Genomic DNA, 27990 nt, shown 5'->3' with positions numbered 1-27990 from the left:
TTATATCTTCAGAGACCGAGACCTCCATTGTCAGAGTAGTAAAACGTCCTTACCCCATTTCGCAGTTGAGTAGAGGGCAACATGAAGGCTGAGGGCTACGACTAAAATGACGTATAAGAAAATATTTCATAAACAAATCCAGTACACTTAAAACCAACCAATCTATAATTCTACCAGTGACTACAAATACTTAGGCATGTTTCAGAACGTTTTAAAGCATACCTAACGTTTTAGAAGAAAAACAAAATGACGAACAAGTTTCAGATAGTATTTCCTTTAATTAATAATCCATACAGTGAAACTGTTGCAACAGCTTCAATTTGATATAGCTACAACTTTCGACTGCATAGCGTGTACAAACGGAACTGTACTTTTTATCCTTGAAATTAGAAAGATGTTTTTATCAATATGTAATCTCGTGGTTTGCTCACAGACCAGTAACTTTCAAGAATTACTGACCCTGCAGTCCAATGAGCATTTTACATTAGTTTCGCATACTTATTGATAGAATTCCGGACAAATGCATTTTCTTTTTATGATAACGTAAATTCCATCTCCAAGCCACTATCTCCAATCCATCTCTTGTACACTTCATCAAATTCTTCATTCTGAGCAACAGTAAAGTAATCCTTCCAGCCACCAACTTTACCTGTAAATTGAAAACACAGCACTGATGAAAATTGAACTTCCACCTATCACGTGACATTTAACAGTCATACACTCTCTTCAGGTCAAGTCCATGTATGTTCTTTTTCATCGTAAAAATTTGACGAGTGAATTTAGCTATTTCCTTTAAATTAGTTAGTCACTAAGTACTTACTCTTCTCGTTGACTGACAGAGTAATGTATTCTGTGTTATTTACTGGTACAGTATTTAAGTATTACATACGCAAATCATCTTAGAGACTACGGAGTAAAAGAAAGTGAATCTCGTTTCCTCAGCATAAATACAGGGAGTGTGCATAATTTAATTTTTTTTCAGGTGCAATCTAACAACCAATATCTCTAAGGCCTAATAAACAAAAAGTGTGTGGATCCGATTACGCTCAATTCCAAATAGGTGGGGTAAGTAGATTACTTTTTTTTCTGTGTGACTAGTTCAGGTTTTCCATTGTTTTCCAAATGGTCTCTGTGTTGTTTATTTCTTCCTATCAGGTGTACAGCCATTACAGATTGGAAGAACAGTTTTATTTTGTCTTTTAAGTTGATGTCAGTTTCCACATCTACTATTTCTCATGATCATGAGACTTCACAATTTTTGTGAGTTTATTATTTTTTTTCTCTCTCGAATACGTAAAAAAAAAGTTTAGGGTCGGCAGTGAAGAGCTAGGTGGGGTCGGGTAACATTTAACACAATTATTTTGTTTTAGGTCTAAGAGCCATTTTCTGAAGCCAGAGCATAATGAAATGACAGCTTTTGGCGGAGCGTCGTCTACAGTTGCTGCATGAGAAGAAGGCTGTGATTTACGATACTGCTGCTACTTGTTTTCAGAGGAATACAAGTCGAGTTTAAACGTTCTAGGCCTAATTTTGGCTGCATATTTAAAAGGTTCTTGCAGTATTCGACTCGGACGAAAACAAATAATAATCCGTGTTTCCAATAACATGACAGAAAATAGGGTAGGTCGGTCGGAATTTGTTCTTTTTTTTTAGCTTTACTTTTTTTATTTGTTTTAATTTTGAAAAATATTGCGTTGGCCCAAAAACAAACGAAATATCGGTCAGTATTTTCACTTTACTAAAAATTTTAAAACCTACCTTTACGTACAAATGGTGAATTGGATACATCGATACTCCACAAATCACACGCAAATTTTAATAAGGACACTGGATCTTTCTTCATGCTTTCAAAAGTACAAAGTTTCGTGACTTTATTTAACTGGTCTTCCGACAGGGTGTCTCGATCCATAAACGATGCCACTTCTCTCACCACTCTACCAAGATCCTATATACAAAATGAATTGGTACTGGGTAATATTTTTTCGGGGGGGGGGGGGCCTTCGGCTTCTTTCAAGATATAAAATACCGTGTTTACAACACTGCATACTGTTAAACTTCATCAGGGATCCATGAATCCGATTGTAACTGGGCACTCAGTGGAAACTGGTGCTTGGGTGTTTAAAACTTAAATAGGAAAACGAACAGATATATACATACAGTGCGTAGTATATGATCCTATTGACATGGTGTGGTTTGGCGTACAACAACAGTAATTTCTAGATACTTGGACTGCTTGATACATCTTTTGACTGGTAGTAACAAGCACTCTAAGGTCAATCGTATTTTCTTTGGCAAAACGACGAAAAATATTGGCTTTAGAACCAGTGACAGTTTGTGGTGACGTAGAAAGACCAGGGTCAATAATTTGTGTTCAACAACAAAACTTGGGTCGTGTCTCATTATTACATGACATGACGTATTGCTCCTAAGGATAAAGCTGTTATCAAATTTTACTTACCTTAACCATATCTTCATATTTGACAAACAATACATTCTGTTCATGTCTCCTCTCCCACCATGGAATAACATGACTTCCCCAGTCACCAAAAATATACCCTTAAGATGGAAGTAAAGGGGTTTATTTTTCAACTTTGCAACTTTATTTTTTTTAATGAAAGATCAATATGTTCGTTGTCAACGTCACTCTTTAAGGTACTTCTTCCTTTTTATAAAGCTAGGGCTTCTAATCACCTTTTTAACCCTTACGCCAAAATGCCGTCTTTTATTTAAATATTTGAAGCTCCTGTTTGTTTGTTTGTTTGTTTGTTTGTTTGTTTGTTTGTTTGTTTGTGTGTGTGTGTGTGTGAGTGTGTGTTTGTTTTTGTGTTTGTTTGTTTGTTTGTTTATTTGATTGTCTGTCTTTCTGTCTGTCTACCTGTCTACCTGTCTGTCTGTTAGTTTGCTTGCTTGTTTGTTTGTTTGTTTGTTTTGTGTGTTTCCATGAATGCCTCACCCCAGTGTACGGAATTGTCAGATTTGCTTATTATTATATCTCTGCCTTAAAGAGGTTGAGCCACGATGAATTGGTGAAAAAATGATTTGGGAGGGGTCTCGTCCCTAAGCATAAAGAATACAGAATTGGAAAAATTAGCCTGCTTTTGTTCCCCTTGCCTGCCACGTCTCCCTAGACTAGGCTTTTATATAAAATTATCATGGTCTGTTTAATAATACATTTTTTTCTCAGAAGGATAGATAAACTAATATTTGATGCTATTCCTATGCGATAATTAGTCTATGACGTACCCTCAGGCTGTCGACTTCCTTGCATATACTTGGTTAAAAAGTCACTCCAGGTGTATGACGGTATTTTGTTGTCCTGAAGACAATGATGATACATCGATACAGCTGCATCTTTAGGATTTCGAGCCACGTATATTACCTGTAATATAATACGATGTCTGCATTTAGTATTTGGTAATGTCTTATGAACAAACAATCAGATTAGAATGTAGAGAGTCATCATTATTCACCTTGTAGCCTATTGGCTAAGCGCTAGAGGGTGTTATTTTTCATCATTATTCACCATGTATAATTGGCTAAGCGCTACTGGGTGTTAATTTTTCATCATTATTCACCCTGTAGCTAATGGATAACTGGGTGTTCATTTTTCATCGTTATTCACTTTGTAGCTAATTGGCTAAGCGCTACTGGATGTTCATTTTTCACGAATATGGTGCCTACCATCAAGTGAAGTCATAATTCATGATATTACATGTATATACATCTAATTCAAGAAGATCTGTCTGACTGTCTGTTTGTTCCCCCACGTGTCTGTCTGTCTGTCTGTCTGTCTGTCTGTCTGTCTGTCTGTCTGTCTGTCTGTCTGTCTGTCTGTCTGTCTGTCCGTCCGTCCGTCCGTCTGTATCAAGCACATATGTCTGTCTGTCTGTCTGTCTGTCTGTCTGTCTGTCTGTCTGTCTGTCTGTCTGTCTGCCTGTCTGTCTGCCTGCCTGCCTGCCTGCCTGCCTGCCTGCCTGCCTGCCTGCCTGGCTGTCCGTCCATCCGTCCGTCCATCCGTCCTTCCGGACAGATGTATGTGTGTCTCTCTTCCTTCAAATTTCATGGCACATCAATTTCAAATTCAGTTGCAAATATCAAAAAGCACTACAGCGTATGTTCTTTGTGAGACAACTCATAAAAGTTGATGTTGGTCAAGGTGTATTAGTACGTTTCTAGTAGTTCACCTTGTCCAATACTGTTTGGTATGTCAGTGTCATGGCTCACATCAGGAAAAGACCAGCCTTGAGAAAAATAGTCAAAACCGCAGAATGCAGACACTTTCCGTCTCGACTTAGTCATTTTGGTTAATAAAGTATTCTAATCTAATCTAATCTAATCTAATCTAATCTAATCTAATCTAATCTAATCCGATCTGATCTGATCTGATCTGGTCTAATCTAATCTAATCTAATCTAATCAGTCTCATCTAATCTAATCTAATCTCATCTAATCTCATCTAATCTCATTTAACTTCGAATGCCAACAGGTGGTATGCTTGTTTAAACCAAACCTGACTTTTCCTCGAATCAATAACACCTAGTTCGCAGGCTGAATCACGGTGGAGAGGTCAACCCTGAGCTTGCTAGGAGGGTACTGCACAAAGAACTTGATTCCTGGACGATTTCACATCCTTTCCAGAGGAAATTGTGGTTTTACTCAAACATCTATTATTGTGCATCCAGGAAGCGATTTGTAAATGAACTGAGTATATATGATACACATTATGTCACGCATCAATCAATCAATCAATCAATCAATCAATCAATCAATCAATCAATCAATCAATCAATCAATCAATCAATCAATCAATCAATCAATCAATCAATCAATCAATCAATCAAATTTCTATAGCGCCGATTTCCAGAGCAATGTTCTGTTCAGTAGCGCTGAATGGCTAAAGCACACCATAGGCTTTGGTGAACAAATAAGTCTTCAGTTTCGTTTTGAAACAATCCAGGCTGGAGGCTTGGCGAATGTCAAGTGGCAAAGAGTTCCATAGTTTGGGGGCGACACATGAGAATGAACGACCTCCATAGGTGACTTGCCTGTAAGGTGTTAAGCAGATTCTTGTTTGTAGAACGTAGAGTGTGACATGGTGTGTATGGCTGGAGAAGATCAAAAATGTACTCTGGAGTTAAGCATAGCCCCTATGCACCTCTCACTTCCCAATGTAACGTCACCATGTATAAATAGTTTGATTATTTGTATTTACCTACTATGGTAAGACATATGATTGCTTGTGTTTATCAATTCTGTTTACAACTCACTTCGCGTAGGCACAACAACACATATTGTACACATATGCATGGTATTAATGGCCTTTAACAGTTTTTTAATAAAATGTTTTAGGATTTCAAACAAGTTTTAAACAAATGTTTACAAAATTCACTTCGACTGTTTTTTCTCATCAATTTTCTAAAGAAGGAAATCATTGTGCAAGGTTGTTGTTTTTAAATTTGGAATACAATGTAGGTATCCAAAATAAATACTTACTTCTTATCCATATGGCCACTCTAACAAGATCAGAAATAATATAAATTCGATCTGAAACATTTAAGATTCGACCGTACTCAGCAAAATGTACATACCTTGGGTTTCTTTTCAAATAGTTGTGGTGGTAAAAGATTCGGTAAGAGATGGCCTGGCATAAACCTCTGACCTTCCATCTTTACATATTCGACGTGGTATGTTTTCATTTCTGGGTAAAATTTATATGGAGTAAATGGTGACGTCGACTCACGGCTCAGAGCTTCTTCTTCGTCTGCATCATTCATGATAAGTGATAGTATACGTTTCATCCATGTTGTTCCTGGATTAGATTTTCAAATATAAAGAAAAATACATTTATAATTTGTTGTGTTGGAAAAAGGAAGTTTAAAAGGACGTTTTTCTTCTTATTTGGTATTATAGAACTCAGTCAGAACTTGTTATGTATTGTCCAAGCCTTTCCCATATTCAAAGTCCAACCCATACTACAGTTTTAGTACAGCAAACCAAATCTGTATTCCTCAGTATATGCAGTCAACCCTCCCCCTTGTAGAGATAGATTTTTTACAAAATTAAAATTTATAGTTTTTGAATATGGACATTGATTTCGATGGAATCACCCCATTGCATCTATTATAGTATAATGAAAAAATTATCTGCATGCCGTATATGCTAAAACATTCAAAGCATAGAAGTCGGCTATTTCACACACGTCTTGGGGTCCCATGTTACGAAAACCTAGCAAGTAACTATACGAGGCCTAGGGATGTAGCTAGGGACGCTTGAAACATAAAGTTCAGAAATCAACGTTATTTATCAATTTTTCTTTACCCTATTAAAGTAAAGTAAAGTAAAGTCTGACATCCAATAAAATACATCAAACTGAACTAGTGATCGGAAATTGTCGGAACGTAGTAATTGAGACACGTAACATGTTTGTCAACAAAGGCAAAGCTGTTCATTCTACCTGCACATGCGTATTTGGTAACTAGGGATGAAGTTGGCTTGGTGACTGACATATGTTTCATTGTGGAAAGACTGTTCCTGGGTTCTGCCCAATTGGTCTGATTAATAAACTTACAAGTAAGATAATGAAAATGATACCCCTTCATCCTTTCTGACTTCGCTAAGTTTGTACACTTTTCATTACTATTTCAAGTGGCCATATGGATGAAAAGTAGGTATTTATTTTGGATTATTAATTTATTTACTGGTTTTTTACTTGAAAAAAAAATAATGTGAAATAAAATATACCAAGTCTGCGTTTGTTTTTAATTTACTGAATGTTGTATTAACGAGAAAATATTTTAATTTTTTATTTTACAAAATGTCCCTTACTGGCTTTCAAACACTAAAAGAATGACGTGTTGCATGTTTTTTATTGTACATACTATAACAAACTTTTTACACTTTTTTTTCTTTTAGCACTTTATTTAAGATCTTGGTATATGTTATTTCACATTGTTTTTTCAAGTAAAAAACAAATAAATTAATAATCCAAAATAAATACCCAATTTCCATCCAGTAGAAGTAGAAAACATAGTAAAGTAGAAGTAAATACAAAATTCTCATCCCAAGAATTTATAATATCACTTTTAACAAGTCAAATTCAGGTTTATTCCTTTAATTGCAATATACGTCTTCAGTATTGTATGACGCATAGTTTGGATACTTACTTACAGTTTGGGGGTCATCGCACTTTGACAGATTTAAACAAACGAAAATTTAACGGATACCGGTTCTTGAAAATAACAAAACTTTTCACTGATTGCACGAGGAAATACGTCTCGTTCTAGACATTACAGTCATGAATTTCTACTTCACATATTGGCTGATCCATATAGTTATGACACTACTGTGGAGAGTGTGCTATCAACAAGTGATATTGAAGACAGGTACAAACTAAAATTATGTATTGTTCTGTGGGAAATTACACAAGTGGGTGATAAGAGTGCCTTGGTTATGTGGATATAATCACTCTGTAATCAAGACAATGGAAATACTTCATGAGGTTGAATGTGCCACAACAACAGAAAACATTCTTATCTGACAAACCACCCAACTATGAGAATAATTACACCAACGTACGTAGACAGCTTATATCAACAAGTCCCACTAATAGTTTTAGTTTGTGGTAAATTCCAATAGTAGATGCCATGTCCTTACTTACCTGATTTAGGGACTGTTATAAGAAAGACATCACTTGGTCTGATTTCAAATGTTACCAAGGCATCCAGACTTTCAGCAGGTACATACCAAGGCATCTCTTGTCCAGTTCGTTCATATATGTAAGTATCAGTTCTTTCCTTATTCTGGTTCCTATCTCTGTAAGCCTTCTCTGCTTTAGACATCTTGTACTGTGGTCTAAAAAAACAATGATTTATTACGATCGTGTGTTACATATTGAATAAATTAAAAGATTAGGGAAAAAATCACGAATAGTTCTCTAATGCAGTCGAACAAAAACGCTGTTAATTTTCATACGAAAATGACCATGACAAGTATACATTTTGTATGATTCTCTCACAGCACTCGATGGCTCTACCAAATTGTCTTAATTTGCTAAGTGTGATGTAACAGATGAAGGAGCAGGATACAAAAGAGATTGAACTGAAAGTTATTAGGAAACTTGGACTCCAGACTGAGTTTGCCCAGACGAACAGAACCATGGGATTATCTGTAGTGATCATAGTACCACACATCTAGAGCCAACGATGGAATAAACCTCCCACAATGGTAAGAGTAATCATGACTAGATTATTATGAATAATTCATTCAAAACCTGTAGGGCAATAAGGCAAAGGTATTTATTGTATGGACGATTTGGTATGGAAGATACAGATTATTAATCTTAAATATCCAATTCACCTGATTACAAAAGTTCTTAAATCTTTTTAAAATTTTGTTATATGCAAACTTCAGAAATGAATTGTATCAGAAAGGAAAACGATTGGCCACTGACAGGACAATATATATATTTTTTTAAATGTATTACTTTGGCGTTTCTTGGCAGCTGTGTGGAATTTATGTGATGTAAAATCATGAAATTGCTGGCCGCAATCAAAAGTTTATGCTACGCCTGTATTTCCTGGAGTGGTGCTCAACCTTAAGAAAACAAGCTTCAAATATCACAAATTATTTGGTGTTGTACATACGTATACATTTGTGATAGCGAAGCACATGTCCTATAAACATTGTTGATATATTGAATAACTTTAATAATGAATCATTTGCATATTTAATAATTTAGGTAATTAGGCAATATCTTAAGAAGGCAAGCTTCAAAGTCACATACTTTGGTACAGACGTTGATGATAACAAAAGCTGCCTAATGTAACCTGTAATTCTAATGATGCAATGAATAATGAGTTTTGTCGGTAATTAGGCAATATCTTACGCATGCTAACTGGTTCCTGACACTACTGTGGAACAAACCTTAGCGATAACAAGACTCTTGTGTGCCATAAAGCTCGTTGATGTTTTGTTGTAGTTTTTAACACCTTCACTGAGGCATATGTGCATAAATATATATAATTAGTGATAAAGGGTATTTAGGCAATATCTTAAGGAAACATAGTTCAAAAGCGCACGTGCCCTATAAATATATTTGGAACTTTAAAGTCATTTGCATAGTTAACGAGATTCAGCAATTAGATAATATCCTACCAATAAAAGCTTCACATTTTACATACATTACTAAGAAGTAAGTACACTCGCCTCTATAGCTGGTTGTTGTAGTTTTACATATTAATGAGTAATTTGCATAATTAATGAAGTTTACCAATTTAGGAAGAATACGTTGTGTGTAAGCTTAGAATTTCGCATTCATATAATGCTTGTAGGAACAACAATCGATCTTTCCGAAATAAGCAGACGCTCATATCGGCAAATCATCACATTTTGTGCGGTTTCAGTATTTATTGATGACACAGGACGATTTGCGCAGCTATGATATACCATTGTGATAAGTTCAGGACAAGAATGTATCTATGAAAATGGCTTGGCTATTCAATGAAGTGACAATTGCTCGTTCAAGAACAAAACGTCCTGGGAAGTCCACGGACGACCTGTCAGTTGAATGTAGCCCGATTGTCTTGGCGAACTATGTTTGGCGCAAACTTATTAATTTTTCGTGTTCATATTCAAGCCCTCACATCAATGACAGAATGATAACTGTCTGTCTGATGATTGTACATGTAGTGAAAACTGCTGAACGGGATGAATGTTTTTGACACATACTAATCGCTATTCACTGACTAGTCTTTTCTTAATTTCAAGCGCTTCTTCACCAATTTGATACTGTTGGTATAATCACGTCTTAGTTCTCGTACTTGTGTTTTTTTGTTGATGCGTGCTTTTGAGGTAGAGTTGATTTCTCAGACAGAGGGCCCTCGCTCTGTCACAGAGGGCACAGAGCCTACAGAGCTTAGACCCTACATCAGACCCTGAGAGGTTACTTAAAAGATATTGTCCAAATCAATCATTTCGTAAAGTTTAAAGCTATCCTGATGACCTTTTCATCATGTACGAGTTAAAACGTACACGAACGGCCTGTTCGAAATATTCTTGATAAACTTGACTTTATCATGGTTACTACAAAAGATTGTGTAGTAATCGTGACTTTGTCGATCAGAGCTGACTGCACCCCCAGCCTAACTCAGAGCGGAAGAATATTTGCTCGGAGCAAAGTAGTGCGCTATATTTATGCTTATTACATTTACTTGTGACCACGTCTACGTAATTCCCTACTGAAAACGTATTTACAAATAAAGTTTAGACTTATTAGCACATGTATATTTAAGTTTGTTAAACAAGACAGACGACGACAGAGTTTGACTTGCAGTGATACATTAAAAAAAAGAGTGTTCGGTCTTGCCATCATGTCGGACGTATGGCAATCCGATTACGACATACGACCTGCGACTTGCACAACTGCGACCTGCGACTTGCACAACTGACAGGTTGCAGTTGTGCAAGTCGCAGGTCGCAGGTCGCAGTTGTGCAAGTCGCAGGTCGCAGTTGTGCAACTTGCAGCTCGCAGTTGTCCAGCTTGCAGGTCGCAGTTGTACAAGTCGCAGTTATGGAAGTCGCAGGTCACAGTTATGGAAGTCGCAGGTCACAGTTGTGCAAGTCGCAGGTCGCAGTTGTTCAAGTCGCAGGTCGCAGTTGTGCAAGTCGCAGGTCGCATATCGCAGTTGTGCAAGTCGCAGGTCGCAGTTGTGCAAGTCGCAGGTCTGATGTCGTGATCGGATTTCCAAAGATCAGTCTACTCAGCGCGACATACTAAGCCCAATGATTCGCTCATGAAGTAACTAAAATACGCAGGTCTCACTATCAGAATGACAGAAAACGTATTTCAGTACTTCGCCGGGGTAGAAAGGTTAAAGTGCGTAGTACATGCCGACTAGTACTGCTGATAGCATTCAATCGATATGATTGATGTGTTTGTGGACAATCTAACTCGATAAATCCTGTCAACGAACTTCGTCATACTGAGTCATTCGCCTGTCAGTCTAGTAGAACATTGACCTGCTCTAGCTGCAGCTGTGACATTTTTTTCATCAAGTAACCAAACATATATTCACTAAAATAAATATTGAGCAAAAACTTGGTTTTAGAATCTGTCGCCATATACAAACCGTACCAGTGGTACCTAGAGTATCATTTTTCGATCAGACAACAACAATGTATTCACTAAAAATAGTTAAAATATTAATAATTAAACATTGTACACTGATATTATATATCCATGTAGTACAGAAGCAGGTTGAAATCACGATCGCCGTTGAGGGCGCTGATTTTCTAGGTGAGGACTCCAATAACGATATTTCGCGTACATTATTGTACCTAACAAAACATTTTCAAAAAAACGCACGTCCCAGTTACAGCTAGTGCAGCTTTCGAAACCCCATCCAGTATATACGCATCGGGTACAAAGGTAAGTCTACTGATTCGACAAGTAGAATGACAGAAAACGAATGAATACATTCACGAAATGTATGTCGGATTATACTACTACTGTGCTCATAACCATGTTGAATTTGATAAGAGCTAGGTCAAGCTCGTTTATCATGTCTATCAGTGTGCTGAATAGTCAGGGACTGCATAGTGAACTGTGTTTGTTATGGAATGTATATACCTATATACTTGCAGTACATTGAAAATATAAAAGTGACCCCTGAAGCGTTCGCCAAGAGCTACGTGTAGGATAATCGACGACATGTGTATGTCATTACAGTCTATTAAATATTGATGTTAATACAATATGATGCGGCTAACAAAGTATCTTGGCGGCAACAATCTTGTCATTTGAAGGACATTTTGATATATGTCGGATTCTCAGTGTATATCCTACCGTTAAGGACGATTTCTCCTAAAATATTCAACCAAGCTCAGCATCACTTTTTAGTAATTGAAGTTAGTATCTGACTCGAGGTAGCGTTATTAGTTTTTGTCATCGAATTAAAATAAATTAAAAACAAAACAACTTACATTGCATAAAGGTACTATCACGAGCACGTCGGCGTCAGGCTGTACCTATAGGCAGTGGGACATTTGTGTGACCTTTGTACGTGTGAGCTTCGATGGACCCAGTTCGGTTTACTTGTCAGTTTGTTGTTTGCTGTATATTTCGATGTCATTACCTGTAGTTAAAGGGAGCTGTCATTTTCTAAAATTCTAAATGACAAAGGTAGCTGAATATCCAAATCAGGGACTTTGTTATGTTATGAATTAGATCAGTGTAATTTTAGAATGAGTATTGTCTTTAAAATTAATTTACATCAAAACTACACCAATTTACATTTAATGTTTTCAAACATTTACCAAGTAACAACACGGTGATTCATAATAAATATTTTCTGGACCTTTGTATGCAATATCTCCACCCTCTCAGAGTTATTTTCATTGGTTGTACCTGTTGACCAATATTGATCACGTGGACGTGGTACTAACCCAGAGGTTTTCCAGCCGTACGTACGTGGGATCAAATTCAAGACAAAGCCAACACAGATGTTCGACGTATAACTGACACCACACTTTGGAGTTATCTACAAGCAGACCTTAACAGTGGTTCCCGCGTTGTATTCGAAAGAAAATTTCTGCAATTATATAGACTTGCTTGAATATTGATATTTACTTTTCCACTCTTTGATAAAATGTGTAAGAATTAATTATCTGATAAACATGTTTCGTTTAATGTTTATATTAATAAATAATGAATGTTCAGATTGGCGAGTTTTCGGATATTTAAATTTCTTCCAGAGAGTTATGTTGTTCACTTCAAACTGAATCGAGGTAATGATGTCCTCAGAAAATAGGGTAGGTAATTTTATTTCATCTTTATATTACCCCTTTTAATTGTTTTTATTTTTGGAAAAAAATATTGCCTCGACCTTAAAACAAACGAAATGTCGATCAGAATACCTCGTCTGTGATAGTTTGATGAAATATGTACAGACATCACTGGTGAACGAAAACAGACGTGCATTAAGGTCAAGAAGACAAAGAATTTCTCATCTTTTGTTTTAAATATTTAAACAAATGTTTAGGGTCGGAGGTTTAAACTAGGCGGTCGGGTTAAGTTATTAGAAACATTTTTTATTTGTTTTGTCTAATCTCTTTGGTACCTCTGTCTATGGTGTCTGTATTCTATATACGCACACGTATTTATACTTTGGTGAAAATGAAATAAATACAATACAATACAATACAATACAATACAATACAATACAATACATACATACATACATACATACATACATACATACATACATACATACATACATACATACGTACATACACACACACATACATACATACATACATACATACATACATACATACATACATACATACATACATACATACATACGTACATACACACACACATACATACATACATACATACATACATACATACATACATACAAACATACATACATACATACATACATACATACATACATACATACATACGATACGATAGGATACAATACAATACAATACAATACAATACAATACGATACGATACGATACGATACAATACAATACAATCCCCGTACTAGTATCAGCCTGCCAGTGAGGGACCATCGTCGCGTTAGTGTACGTATACACTCGCTCGTACGACCATCCGCGCATCACACGAACCAAGCGTACAGCGCCCTCTGTGGTATACATGAACAAGTACGTACACACGTGAAATATGGGGGCTGGATGCGGAGGACCGTCAACTCCTGTATCAATGTGATCAATAATACGTTCATGGATTCTTTAACCGTGCCCCTACGTTCTGGACGTATTTCATTCGCCGCCGAATAATGTCCAGTGATGAGGAGTACGGGGGTGGCGGTGATATGGCCGCGTTATCCGATTCCTTCACCGCAGATCTAGAGACGATGGGTGTTGACCCCGAGGATGATGAAAGTATTTCTATTCGAGATGACAACAATCGGCCACGGTGTTCGGCCGAGGAGTGCAGTGAATATAAACACGGAGTGTGTGAGTTAGAAGTGTGTCCTAAGGTACACTCAGTCTTGCAGTACCCATCGAACTCGCATCATTGGACTAAAAAACACGTTGACAGTTTGAGGTTAGATTTTGTTCCTTTGGGAGTGGATAACTACGTGACAAGCGTTGTACTGAAGGAATGGTTGGTGACAAGATCAAGCAGAGCAGATAGTATCCATGGAGACGGCCAGGTAGGCCTTGTGTTAGCTGCAACTTTGGCAGCCTGGGATGGAGGCAAAGTGGATTATGATGGCTTGTCTCGTCATTTGGAATGTTAGTAAGAAGAAGTGTTCATTTTAATTAAAATGAAATGTTCTGGGGGGAGGGGGGGAAGGGGGAAGGGGAACTTTGATGAAGGAAAGTGGTGAGGGTATCACTGTTAGACAGCACTTAAATAAAACTAAAGGATATCCCATTTGTTGACATACAAAAAGAATATGAAATCTTCGGCATGAACCTCATTCCGAAACCCTCCTTTTAGACATAAAATAAGCAAAAATCACACATAATTCATTTCAGGGTGCCAACATATAGTAGACCCTTTTGTGTGCTGCTTTTGTCATTGGTTTTTCAAGTGCTGAACATTTTCAAACAACATGGAAATATTACACCAGTGTACCCTAGGCCATTCTATGTATCATTTATAACGTCAATAGTACATTGTAATGAATTGATGAATTGCCCTCAACTTTAATATGCCCCCCCCCCTCCAAATAATATATTTTGTAACTGATAACTCGCATGAACATAATACTCTGTATTTGTTTCCATTCAGCCAAGAAAATAAATACAAGTGGCATAAGGGGCCTTGCCACTACGAGTCACAGACAAGCAGTTACAAAACCCTTTGGTCATGAGTATTTTTAATTGGGGAATAATATAATGATACCTCTCCGCAAGCATAATTTATGTAAAATTAGGAAAAATACTGGTGATTTTGAATGTACTATGTATTTTTAAAACCACAGAAACAATGATATACGTGTGTTGTCATGACGTAGATCAACTGCGGTATCAATCCCATAATGTATGTACCCCGAAAACGATCAACCACGATGACGTCGTAGACATGCATTGCTATAACATGATTATGATAAGGGTATAAATCCCATATTCTTTGTTTGAATATGTTCAACTTGGCTTGTGCATGGTATAGTTTGGCATAAATCAACTTGTTACTTCATTTTGTCTTGATCAGTCACCGTTTTTTGTTAATTGACAGGTGAAGGTGCAGATATGTTATTTTGTCAGGATCCATTTATTGACAATTTAACCAAATTCTGGCTTCACAATGATTTAAAGATGGAAAATGAAAGAACTCTGAACCTTTCTGCTCAAGCTGTAAGTATAACTACTGTTTTTTATAGATACTGTTTCAAAGTGTCCTTTAGGGTAGAATGCACCACGGGGACTAATAATTTCAAATTTCTCTAAATGTACATTTTGACACAACTGGCCCTAGCAACCATGACCATGCCCTTTATATAGCAACAGTGAAATGATGCATATTACAAAGATATCAGGGATGAGTAGGTAAGTGAATAAAGATCCAAAAAAATGTATGCAAATATGCCTAGCAACAAAACCATGCCCATAGCAATAACCAAATGCAGTTGTGCTACAGTGCCATTGGCACTATTTTTTTAATAACATAAGAAGTGCATTCACCATCTTGTTTTCAAGAAAATTGGCAATCTTTTATTTGACCCTTATGACAGAACTATTAACTGTAGAACCAAATGCACTTGGGATGAATTTCACTTAATTTAAAAGTTCTTAAAATCTCTCCAAACCACAAAGCTTGCTTTAAATCCTTCTGAAATAGTTAAAGAGATTTGGGGTCCACTGTCATGTTTTCTAAAGGACATTGACCCCATATATTTAACACAGTATTTGACAGCCATCTTGTTTTCTAAAGGACATTGACCCCATATATTTAACACAGTATTTGACAGCCATCTTGTTTTCTAAAGGACATTGACCCCATATATTTAACACAGTATTTGACAGCCATCTTGGATTCTAAAATGACTCAATTTTGATACTATTCTGACCTCTGTATCAATACTGACAATAGTTTGGGATTTCTGTTTCCAAGGCATATACTGTGTATTTGATTGCTGTCATTAATGAGGCCTTCAAATTGTTATTATAAACCAAATATAAAAAGTGTAGTAGAGCAACTTTTCAAAGTTTAGTATAGTAAATTACCAAGGCACTATTTTGTCACCCAAAAGCAAATATTAGTTGATACTAGAAGTAATCAATACAAGCGTACTAATGGTATGTCTAACTGGACTTTTATAGAATTTAACATGTTCCTTTATTAATTTTGTTTCAAACTACTTATTTTGTCCATTTTTTTTTGTCCGTAGACCTGCTCTGGTGAATCACTACTAGTATTGTATCGATGGATTCAGGTCCTCAAAAGTCCAAAAGTTACGGAATGTTTACTTGATGACTTGTTGGTAGAAATGATAAGAACTGCATCACAACATACAGATACACCCCTTCTTATAAAGTAAGTAGTAAGGTCATGGTATTCCTCCAAAATTTCTATGAATTGGGAGCCAATCAATTATGATTGACATAAATGATCACTGAACTAATGGACTGGGTCACTGAGTGGAAGATGACTAGTAACATAAGGGGCCTTGTCACTGAGTGGAAGACAACAAGTGACATAGGGGACCTTTTCACACAACCATAGGGGCATAGTCACTAGTCTTGGTTGCCCAGATTTTTGCCATTGGGGGCTCTAACTAGCAGACCTCCTGAAGTAAGAGTCGAGGAAAACTGAATCCTAACTTGCCCATGCAGAAACTAGCTCCTAGAGCAGTGCATGCTGGGAAAGAGTTCATGTCAAACATCATTACAGGTTGAAAGATGTGGGTACCTACATGACAGATTACCACTTCTCAAGCAACTGATACATAGTAATTAATGATGGGGTTTACAACCTGACTTGCACATGGTATAATGATAATTTTGACCGGTATATGTGTTTGTGGACTGATTGCTACTATATGAGCACCTAACCTACTGTTTACTTTGCTAATTTAGTTGTGTGAATCAGGAAAACAGAAGTGGGGAATCTAACAAAATATTCAGTGTCATAGATTACCATGGTGAAGTGCACTAGTTATTACTGTCATTTGATTACATAGGAAACAGTGTGCCTTCTAATGATAGCCAAATTTTGTCATTGTGAGTCAAAATGATAAAAACTGACATTTCTTGTGAGTCACTACATAGTAAGAGATAGGGGAGCACCAAATTTTGGTGCGTCACTAGAAATTGTGTGCATCAGTGAGCGTGTCAAATTGGCTTAGAGGGCCCACTGTATGGGAAATGAGTTCACAATAATGCAATGACTTGTAGAACTGAGTTTTGTTGAAACTGTCTAGGTAACCACAGGGACAACAAGGGGGTGAGTCTAGTAAAACATGTATATTTAGATTTCCATGGAGAACTTTATTTCCTTCAGTTAGTGGGGATTATACGATGCACAAGCCAAGATGTTGTCTTTGAACAGAAAATATGGATTATATACCCTGGTCAGTCTATGTCATGACAACCCATGTCTACATCACTGGTTCTGCATCGTTCTAAATCGCCATCATTTTCCCCGGTTTTACCTGAATTATTTGGGAGGAGGTATAAATATTATTCCCCAATATTCATTCAGCTGGAAAATACTCATGACCAAAGGGTTTGTCATGACTCATCTAGCGACTCGTAGTGACAAGGCCCCTTAGGTCATTCATATTTTCCTTGGCCAAACAAGAAAAATATTGGAGAATAATATCTAATTATTAGTTCACAAAATGGGGTATGCTTGCTGACACCATGTTTAAATTTATCGTTCATGTCTTAAAGGCCAGGGTTTCAATCCCAGGTTCGGGCATTAATGTTATCTCATCAGAGGAGACATAAAGTTGTAACAAGACTATTCTTTTGAAATGGACTAACGTTTTGTGTAGTGCTGTCAGACAATTGTATTTCACACCTAGCTTCTAATTCTTATCTGACAAAGTTCTTGAAATTAATGTTTGACTTCATTTCTTATTTTAGCATTCGTGAGTCTACCAGAAGGAGCATGAGAATTAATGGAGAGGATGTTATGATACAAAATAATGTAGAGGCATTGGGTACATGTATAAATGACAACAGTGTACTGCACATCACAAACTGTGTTGAAGTAGGTATCATTGATATTGCTAATATTATGATAATGGATTTCGGTCCAACTTCATGTTAAACAATTGCAGTGTGTGTGTGTCTCTGTCTGTCTGTCTGTCTGTCTGTCTGTCTGTCTGTCTGTCTGCCTGTCTGTCTCTGTCTGCCTGCCTGCCTGTCTATATGCGTACGTACATGATAGGTATGTAGGTACATATATATGTCTGTATGTATGTATGTATGTCTGTATGTATGTATGTATGTATGTATGTATGTATGTATGTATGTATGTATGTATGTATGTATGTATGTATGTAGGTATGTATGTATGTATATGTATATATGTATGTATGTAGGTATGTATGTATGTATGTATGTATGTATGTATGTATGTATGCATGCATGTATGTATGTATGTATGTATGGAGGTATGTATGGAGGTATGTATGTATGGAGGTATGTATGTGTGTGTGTGTGTGTGTGTCTGTCTGTATGTATGTGCGTGTGCATACATATGTCCGTACATTGTGTGTGTGTGTGTGTGTGTGTGTGTGTGTGTGTGTGTGTGTGTGTGTGTGTGTGTGTGCGTGCATGTGTGTGTGCACACATGAGTATGTATATATTCACTTTGAGATAGTCATTTGTTTGTGTATCACAATTAACCTAGAACTTACCCAGTATCATTTGTCTTTTCACAGAAAATCTCATCAAATAAGGTGATATGGAAGAAAGACTGTGGGTATGCAGGTGACAATGTTGAACACTTCCTACCACAGATAGCATGCAAGGCATTAGCCATTGGTGAAGATAGTTCCTTTGGTACTGACTTGTACAAGACAGTCTACCAACTCTCACTTCATGTTGTACAGGATAAAATGGGTAGACTGGTAGACTCTTACTTGATCCTATCTCGATGTCACATATCACGGAGTACACTGGAGTGTATGTCAGAGCAACCGATTTCCAATCCACTCCAAAGATCTGTGTTAATGTATCAACGGGTAAACTTTGGTGATATTGATAAGGATGCTATGACAGTGCTATATCTTGCCATCAAGGCTGTTATTATAATGTTTAAAAGAAGACTCAAGGAGTAAAGGGATACTGAGGGATTGATTGTTGAACAATGTGACAGATCTATTACCAGTCTAATGGGATCCATTGTGAAAAAATGTCATGACAGTGTTTTTTCTAAATTAGTTTTAAATGATGAAAGAAAAGTGACGCATGCAGGAATCGAACCCACATCCCCTAAACACTAGTCAGAGTGCTCTAACCAGCTGAGCTTACGTGCCAACTGGTAGATATGTGAATTGTTCCTGATGTGTGCTTTCTTTCCCCAAGGCGGTGGTGAGAATCCAACCCAAGTGTTTTCTTACATCCTGAGATTTAATTTCCTGTATTTCAAGGATTCAAAATAAAAATGTTAAAATAAACATGATAGACAATTCTTTTTCTCTCCTCACAACACCACGGTTTCTGCTCGAGTGTCTCTTCCTCATCTCCTTTACGTTGCCCTAATGCTGAAGAGAACTTTACTAATGATACTAACAAATCTGCCAGTATAGCCTGCCTGTAGTCTTGAGGAACAGCTGATGTTATTTAATCAATCATAGCTAACATTTTGAATTGTGTTCGCCATCCTGACAATACACATGACCTTTTCCTTATCTTAGTATTATAGGTTAACTGTAAAATCAAGCTCCAAAACTTTGTGTGTTGTCATTAAAGTGGCCATATGGCTGAAAATTGGGTATTTATTTTGGATTTTGAATTTATAAAACCATTTTATCATGGCATCCTACTTGAAAAAAACAATGTGAAAGAACATATGCCAAGTCCTTGTTTGTAGCCCAATAAATTACAAATTTTAAGATTGATAAATGTGTAAAATGTTTGCTATTGTACGTACAATAACAAACTTTTTTTTTTTTTTTTTTTTTTAACACGGTTTGAGCCCTTTGCAATGTAATGAGTTACAATGAAACACAGACTTGGTCTATGTTGTTTCACATTGGTTTTTCAAGTAAAAATCCAAAATAAATATCCCAATCCTCATCATCCATATGGCCACTTTAAATGATGCTTTTTGTTATTGCATGTTTTGGAGACATCCACCCAACTGTTACAGCGCCCTCTAAAAGACAGGTGACATCTATAGACCAGGAAGGATAATTTATTTAGATGTATTTATATCTTTTCATCGAATTTGAGTACTGAAGGCACAAATTTGAAAATATAGAACAATATGAGTAATTTTGGGAAAAACCCACAGTCGCAATTGAAAAATAAATGTTGAAATTTTTACACATAACTTTGCCCTTATATAATTATCCACTATTTTTTAAATGACAAATATTATAAAACTGAGTTTCAATACTTTGCTTTCACCAAACGATGTGATGAAACATTCTGGTGCCTTTGTGTTACCTGTGACCTCCGCCCAATCGTTATAGCGCCCTCTAGAGACAGGTCACGTCAAGTAGACCGGGAAGTTGAAAATCGTCTGACAGAGACAGTCGCGTTTTGATCAAAACATGGAAGTGTGGTCCAGCGACGAGGACTATGGGGACGGCGGAGGTACTACAGAGCGTAGTGAATCCCTCAAATCACAGGCTGTTGGCGATGGCAACGTACCTGTTAACGAATGCAGCGAGTATAGTTTGGGAATGTGTGAAATGGCGTACGAATGTCCCAAGAATCACTCCCCCTTACAGTACCCATCAGACTCGAATCAGTGGAATAAGACACACGTTGATAGTTTGAGAATGGATTGCTATCCATTGGGAATGGACGATCACACAGTAAATGCTATGTTATTCCAATGGTTAGTTTCGAGCTCGACCAGGGCGTACAATATACTTGGATCCTCTCACATAGACGTTGTATTGGCTGCCACCATGATAGTCTGGAATGGTATCGAGGTGAATCATAAATACATTACACGGTGCTTAGAAAGTAAGTGACAATCTCAGACCAGAGCTAAAAGTGTTTTTTTTAGTGGTCTGAGAGTCAATGAAGCCTGTTAAAGTTAGGGACTGTCGGAAGCGTGCCCCCCCCCTATGTTTGTTGTTGTTGTTGTTGTTGTTGGTAGTGTTTTTTATTTTATTTTATTTTTTATTTTTTTGCTGGGGGGGGGGGGGGGTTCACCATTTTGTGAAATATATGTTTTGATCGATCACAGATATTGCAATGACAGGAGGGGAGTAATATTTGTTCAAGTTCTTTGGGAAGGTCAATCTATTTCACGCACATCACACCCTTGTAATTTTTTGCCCAGTCCCTTCAAGTTCAAGAACTTCGTGAATAGAAGTTGGTTGGCGTATTTCATGTTTCTCTGTTTACTTCTCCATTGTAACACTTATTGTGTGTTGTATCATACTGTGTTTTTTTCCTTGATAAAGAATACTGAAGATGAATGAAATAGTTAAAAAAATAAAATTTGAACTTTTTTGCCAAGTATAATAAATTATACAAAGTTAAAATGAGATATGGCATTTTTTCTGGACTATTATATGTATTATTACATATAAAATACTATATACTTGCTTTGTGTCTTTTAAAATATCTGGTTCTGCTCCTTGTTTTTTTTACTCGGGTAAAAAGTTTCTATCACTACAATCATAATTATCTATTGTTGGGTAGATTAATTTATGGCCCATGTAGGCATGACAACTTACATTTTCCAATTTTACCTGATACTTTTTAAATTAGTTTTAATACATTCCTGCATGTGTCCATTACTGCAAACGATTATTCTATAATTAATATTAGCACATTATTTGGACATTTCATTACAGATGAGGTGGGTGATGGTTCTTTAGGTAAAGATGAGTTCCTGATAAAGTTACAACAATTCTGGCAGGATAATGATATGGATAGTGAAGACGAGGCTACCCTTATGCTTTCTGCTGAAGCTGTAAGTTAGTTACGTACAAGTATGTACTATCATAAAGTACGAAATATTCCGGTTACTGAATACATGTATGCGACCATTTCTCAGATAATCACCATAAGAAGGCATACTAGATTTGGCAAAGTGCAAACAGCACTCCTAGTGGCCAAATTAGGAAATCTTTTATCTTTCCTATAAATAGAATATGGCGTATTGAACTTGAAGCACCGTCTTGTTCGATAAATATTTCGTATTTGTATTGGTGTCCTAGCTGAAATGAGTAGAAAATTGCCCTCTAACATCGTTTTCATGATGTAAATTTTCTTTTCTAAATGATCCTGATGTCAATATGTGGATGAGTCATGATTGATGGTCCACTGGTTAAGGTGAACAAGTGCTGAATCTGCAGGTTTGGGCCTTGCTGTTACTGTTGGCTTCTAAATGGCCAAAGTCTCTGAGCAAGATTCAAACCACTACATCTACATTTGTATTTTGCCCCAGTCAACCCATTGTGTCCCAGTCAACCCATGGTATAATTATAGGGATCTGGTAGACTAGAGGTTAGCCCTGGAAGTGCAAAGGACTAAATGCTTCAAAAAACATGTAGCAATTAACCTATACAATACTAGATGTCAATTATACAGCTGGGTTGACTTTGGTACATTCAACCATCATCACTCAACATTATCACAACATGGTCTTTGCAATGCAGTGCAATACAGAAAACATTGCATACACGTTTGCAAATAGTACGCAACAAATTAAATGAATGTACGATTGTTCCTTGTATACAAAATCATATGATTGCTCAGTGTGATTCTTACTGCAATTTTGCTGTTTTAGGTAAACATATTGTAATAATAACAGAACCCCATAATGCTTGAGTGCCTGGGAGTGTGTACTTAAGAGAATTTGCAAGAATGCTTACAGTGTTTTATGCTTCCCTTTCAGTCACCACACTTGTGAAAGTGTTTTACTATTTTATAGCAGAGAACACCTCAAGCACTCATGCATATACATGTGTAATCTACTTCACTTTCACTCACACGTCATAGGGTTCTGTGGTATAATAACCATAAAGTAAACCATAAAGTATGATTGTGTACATTCCAAGAATTGACATCATGTCAATACTTTGGCGAAAAAAAAATTATTGTGTGTTTCCGATGACATGGCCTCAGAGAATAGGGTAGGTAGGTTGGGATTTTGCTTTCATTTATTTTTACCGTTTTTAAAATTTTTAATATTTTGAAGGTCAAGAAGACAAAGAATTTCTGATATTTTTGCTTTAAATGTTTAAAAATATGTTTAGGGTCAGGGAAACACACAATTTTTTTTATTTTCCCTTATAGATATGACATGACATTTAAGCTTGTAAACACATTCATTTAATGTCATATCTCCATCTTATCTACATAATATGATTGTAGACCTGCTGTGGTGAAGCCTTGTTGGTATTCGTTCGATGGATCCATGCACTCAAGAGTTCAAATCTAACAGAATGCCTACTGGATGATTTAATGGTGGAAATAATTCGAGCCGCTGCTGCACAAACACAAACCAACCTTCTTATAAAGTAAGTGTCCCATAATGTAGTACATATATTGTACATATCTAATGTGTATTACATGTATGTACTGGCAGTGATTACTTTCATCAATGCACACATATATGCACTCATGGTGTAGTGCAATACCCAAAATATAATTGCATATTACCTGTATGCAAATGAGCAGTCGATATGCAAAAATTCTCGCAAATGCATGGTAGGTAGGAGTGTGTTTTTGCTAAGTTTACAGTTTTGTCTTAGAAACTTGTATAATATTAACAACATGTGATGTGTGATTGTCAGTGTGGGTACTTGGGGTTACAAACACTTTTGATATGTTTTTTCACTATGCTTAAGAAAGTACAACTGAAGAGAACACCGCAAGCACATACATATGTGTATATGCAAATACATGTACCTTGAGTGCGCCATTCTTGTACTCATGCATCATGGGATTATGTCACTTTCAAGTTCTTGATGTCTGTTCATTGTTTTCATCAAATAATGGTGGGATTGAAAATGAAATCTGTTACAGATATTGCACAGACAGGTCAGATATATAAGTTGTTTGCACCCTAATTACTGTCAATGTATTTATTTTGGACAAACATGGAGCATTTATTTATTTATTATTTGGAGGGCAGTTTAGTTTTGTTTAACATGACAGCCTCATTTTGGCACAGCTAGTGTCATAAATTCTCTGTTGTATGATTGAATAATATGACAGAACCCTATGATGTGTGAGTGCAAGTGTCATGTTTTTTTGGTATTTGCATAATTACTTACAGTGTTCTTTATGATTGTACCATGATCACGTATATTTGTAGAATGTGAAAGTGCAACAGAAAACACTGCAAGCACTCGTGCAAATACCACTGAGTACCGACATTCACACTCACCCAGTATGCAGTTCTGTTATTATTACATATGTTTATCCAAAACAGCAAATTTCCGTAAAAATCTCACTGTGTGATCATGCAATTTCATGAGCAAGGAACAATCCACCATCATTTGCATATCATTTAGATGCAATTAACGTTTTCAGTTTAATTGCACTAAAGTGAAAATACTACTATGCGAGCAAAGCCAGCAGCTGATTTCTAATACCATTGAACTTGAAGGCAAATATTAACATTAACATTGTACGAGAATTGGTTTTACTTCACAATCATAAAATAAGCTCAGCTTGAGCCGCTTTGATAAATAAGTAAACGCCTGACAAGATTTTATTAAAAATGTGACACCACAAAACATGTGACAGAATCTGTACTGTCACATATACATATGTATGGAATTTTTGCTTGTAACTGCCTCTAGATGTCTTTGATAAAATGACTCGTACTTAAGAATTCAGTGATTGTTTGTGGGTTTTTTTCACTATTGCAGTGTACGCGAGTCTACTGCTAGGTCAATGACAGTTTGTGGTGAAAGTGTGGATATTCTTAGTAATATTGAAGTGTGTGGACTGAGAAGAAATGTTGTATTACAAATAGTAACAACATCCAATAATGTAAGTATCAAAATTCGATAAGTATTTCATATTTCCTCATCAAAATTTTAAATTTAGAATTATGGCAATTGTATTATTATGTGATGATTTATTTGTACAAGTCTTGCATAATTATTTGTTCAATCTGCAAAGTTATAAAGAATGTTAGGACATAGAGATTATGGATTTTGTGATGTCATTACCAACTGTTTTCCCATAAACCTTTGCAGGAAATCCTGAAAAATGCCTGAACACATGTCAAGTGCAGTAGTGCTTCTTTACAAGATTTCAAAAGTTGAATAATTTACTGAGATGCTATTTACCCCTTGAAAACCTTGCAGGTCGATAGCAGTAAGTTATACAAGTGTACAAAAGGAAGAATTAAGTTACACGTTGGTCAAACGTTATAACTGAAGATTTTCAGGCAACATTTTGGCACCTATTCTGTTTATCTTCATGATGTTCTTTTTTTCCTTCAAATACTTAGAAAAAAAATGCAATTTGTTGCATATCACAGACACTTCTTTTAAATCTTGTGAAGAGGTAATGCAGAACAAGGGAGAGTAATTAAAATGCTAGTAATAAGTAAATGAGTAATTAATAGTTGGGGGGGGGGGCACAGTCTGTGTTCATCTAAATCCTTGTTGAAAGATAATACTTGACTACAGATTACCAAATTGAATGAGATAATGGAGAATATACTGTATTGTTCATGGTTTTAAGAATCATTAATTAGAAGACAAGAGAGATATTAATGCTGGATAATTGAATCATGGTGTGACCAAGGTCTGTATTAGATGGATCGAAATGTTGCACTTGTTCCTAATTTACCATTCCAAAGTAACTAATATATTTTACTGTCCTGAATGACTTCATTTTAGGTTTCAAAGTTTACAGATCGATGTTTGTTTTTGTTTTTGTCTATGGTTTTGTAACCCACTGCACATTGACCAGATGCCTTGGAATGCAATGACATTATTATATTAAGCTTACAACAAACACTTTTTAAAGATATTTCGTTTTTCTTCGAAGGTATGCAAGGAGCAAGCTGGGAATTCTTCTAAGGACTTTGCATACCTCCTACCACAGATAGCATGCAAGGCACTCGCCGTTGGTGAAGATACTTCCTTTGGTACTGACTTGTACAAGACAGTCTACCAACTCTCACTTTGTGTTGTGAAGAATGAAGAAGGCAGAGTAATTGACTTGTATGTCATACTATCAAGATGCCATACATCACGTTATACACTCAAATGTATGGCAGAGCGACCACTTCCAAATCCCTTCAGGAGATCTGTGTTATTGTATCAACGGATTAATTTCGGCAACATAAACAAGGACATTTTGTCATTCTTATATCGTGCCATTAAAGCTGTGATAATTGTGTTCAAAAATAGATTTCTTCATGAAAGGGAAGTGAAAGGGAAATGATAACTCGTTATGTAAATTCGTTATGTTTGATAAAAACTTGGATGGTAAACAAGATAATATGCATTGGTTTCATTTACTCTCATTTATCAGTACATAGTTGGTATCGGTCTGAACTCAGGCAGAAGTGACATGTACATTAATTGCTGGGGAACTTACCATAAACATTGTGGACAGCTGTATTGTTATACAGTTCCGATATCAATAGAAACAGTCCACAACGCTTTAAGAAATGTTGCCAAGCAAGGCTGCCGTGTCACTTCCGCCAAAGTTGGGATCGATGCCAGCTTCATACTAATAAAAGACAATGAATAAACCAACACACTTTATCACATTTAAGATCCAAGTTTTTATCAAAACATAGTGAATTCACAAGGTATCCTTCTCCATTAAATATGTCATATTTCAGTGAGCTACTCTGCCGAAGGAAGTGTTATGATCGAGAGAGTACCCACATGACGGGAAAATAAGAGCTTGGTCAAGTTGCATTACAAATGTACATGAAGCAGTCGGCAAAATTTGGCTAACACAAAGAAATGAGTCCCTAAATATGACATCATTACAAACAAAGTTAGTAGAATGTTCTGACTGACTGACTGACTGACTGACTGACTGGTTGAGATTGAGAATGCAACATACTTTTGTTGTTGAAGAAAAGGATAGTATAGTATGCAACATGTTGCCTTCATTTCTAGTCTTAGACTAGTACACCACTGGTTTCAAACCGCAGCGCTCCTAATGGCCAAACTAAACAATCTTTTGTCTTTCTGATAACTGGCATTGCTAATTTATTTTTGGGAATTGTTATTCTATGATTCTGTCTAATGATGTATACCTATTCCTCTATGGAAGCAATGGAATCTCTTAGCCAATACTGTATGACATTTGAAGAACTTTGAATGGCTATCATATTATTTATTTTTTATTTATTTTGTAGGTTATCTACTTACAAACCTTAAGAAAGACATTGTAATGGTTGTTTGTAGAAACTACAAGATACAAGATAACAACATTAAAGAGATACAATGTTTTTGTATATTTTGAAATTCTACAAATGATTCAGAAATGCATTTTAGATACTTTTTTGTTATCATCGCCCTGTTCAATTTGTGTCATATCACTTTATATAAAAAATCCCCTTTAAAGTTCTATAACTTTGTGTGCATTTGTATATGTATGATGTATCCAATGTGTTTATTGATAATTTCAACACAATTAATACAGGTGCAACATACTAACATCTTCCATATGTGACATTGTTGCTTGTAAGTATGTATGTATGTATGTATGTGTGTGTATGTGTGTATGTATGTATGTATGTATGTATGTGTGTATGTATGTATGTATGTATGTATGTGTGTGTATGTGTGTATGTATGTATGTATGTATGTGTGTGTATGTGTGTATGTATGTATGTATGTATGTATGTATGTGTGTGTATGTGTGTATGTATGT

General features: G+C 36.2%; 2 protein-coding genes across 2 annotated transcripts; one reads left to right on the top strand and one right to left on the bottom strand.

The window, feature by feature from the left end:
- Positions 1-521: 521 nt before the first annotated feature.
- On the bottom strand, positions 522-7852 carry LOC144444553 (sulfotransferase 1B1-like). The gene is made up of 6 exons (XM_078134006.1): positions 7658-7852; positions 5589-5809; positions 3259-3379; positions 2459-2556; positions 1759-1945; positions 522-649 (listed from the first exon to the last, which is right to left on the bottom strand). Exons 1-6 carry the CDS (start codon positions 7836-7838, stop codon positions 534-536), a joined length of 924 nt encoding a protein of 307 aa, XP_077990132.1. The 5' UTR covers positions 7839-7852; the 3' UTR covers positions 522-533.
- A 6248-nt stretch (positions 7853-14100) lies between these two features.
- On the top strand, positions 14101-19436 carry LOC144444554 (uncharacterized). Its single transcript, XM_078134007.1, has 5 exons — positions 14101-14186; positions 15218-15336; positions 16371-16516; positions 18070-18196; positions 18873-19436. The coding sequence occupies exons 2-5, from the start codon at positions 15232-15234 to the stop codon at positions 19269-19271; spliced, it is 777 nt and encodes a 258-aa protein (XP_077990133.1). The 5' UTR covers positions 14101-14186; positions 15218-15231; the 3' UTR covers positions 19272-19436.
- The last annotated feature ends 8554 nt before the right edge of the window (positions 19437-27990 follow it).

This window comes from Glandiceps talaboti, chromosome 13 (genome assembly GCF_964340395.1).
Source record: "Glandiceps talaboti chromosome 13, keGlaTala1.1, whole genome shotgun sequence".
Taxonomy (NCBI): Eukaryota; Metazoa; Hemichordata; class Enteropneusta; family Spengelidae; genus Glandiceps; species Glandiceps talaboti.
The sequence above is the reverse complement of the archived record's forward strand: the minus strand, read 5'-3'. Positions and strand labels throughout refer to the sequence as shown.

Excerpts from the sequence above, each read along its gene's own strand:
- LOC144444553 (XM_078134006.1), bottom strand. The coding sequence starts at position 7,838 with ATGTCTAAAGCAGAGAAGGCTTACAGAGATAGGAACCAGAATAAGGAA. Across the intron at positions 5,810-7,657 it reads TATAACAGTCCCTAAATCAG|GAACAACATGGATGAAACGT; the intron begins GTAAGTAAGGAC and ends AATCTAATCCAG. Across the intron at positions 650-1,758 it reads TTCACCATTTGTACGTAAAG|GTAAAGTTGGTGGCTGGAAG; the intron begins GTAGGTTTTAAA and ends TTCAATTTACAG.
- LOC144444554 (XM_078134007.1), top strand. The coding sequence starts at position 15,232 with ATGTTATTTTGTCAGGATCCATTTATTGACAATTTAACCAAATTCTGG. Across the intron at positions 15,337-16,370 it reads TGAACCTTTCTGCTCAAGCT|ACCTGCTCTGGTGAATCACT; the intron begins GTAAGTATAACT and ends TTTTGTCCGTAG. Across the intron at positions 18,197-18,872 it reads ACATCACAAACTGTGTTGAA|AAAATCTCATCAAATAAGGT; the intron begins GTAGGTATCATT and ends GTCTTTTCACAG.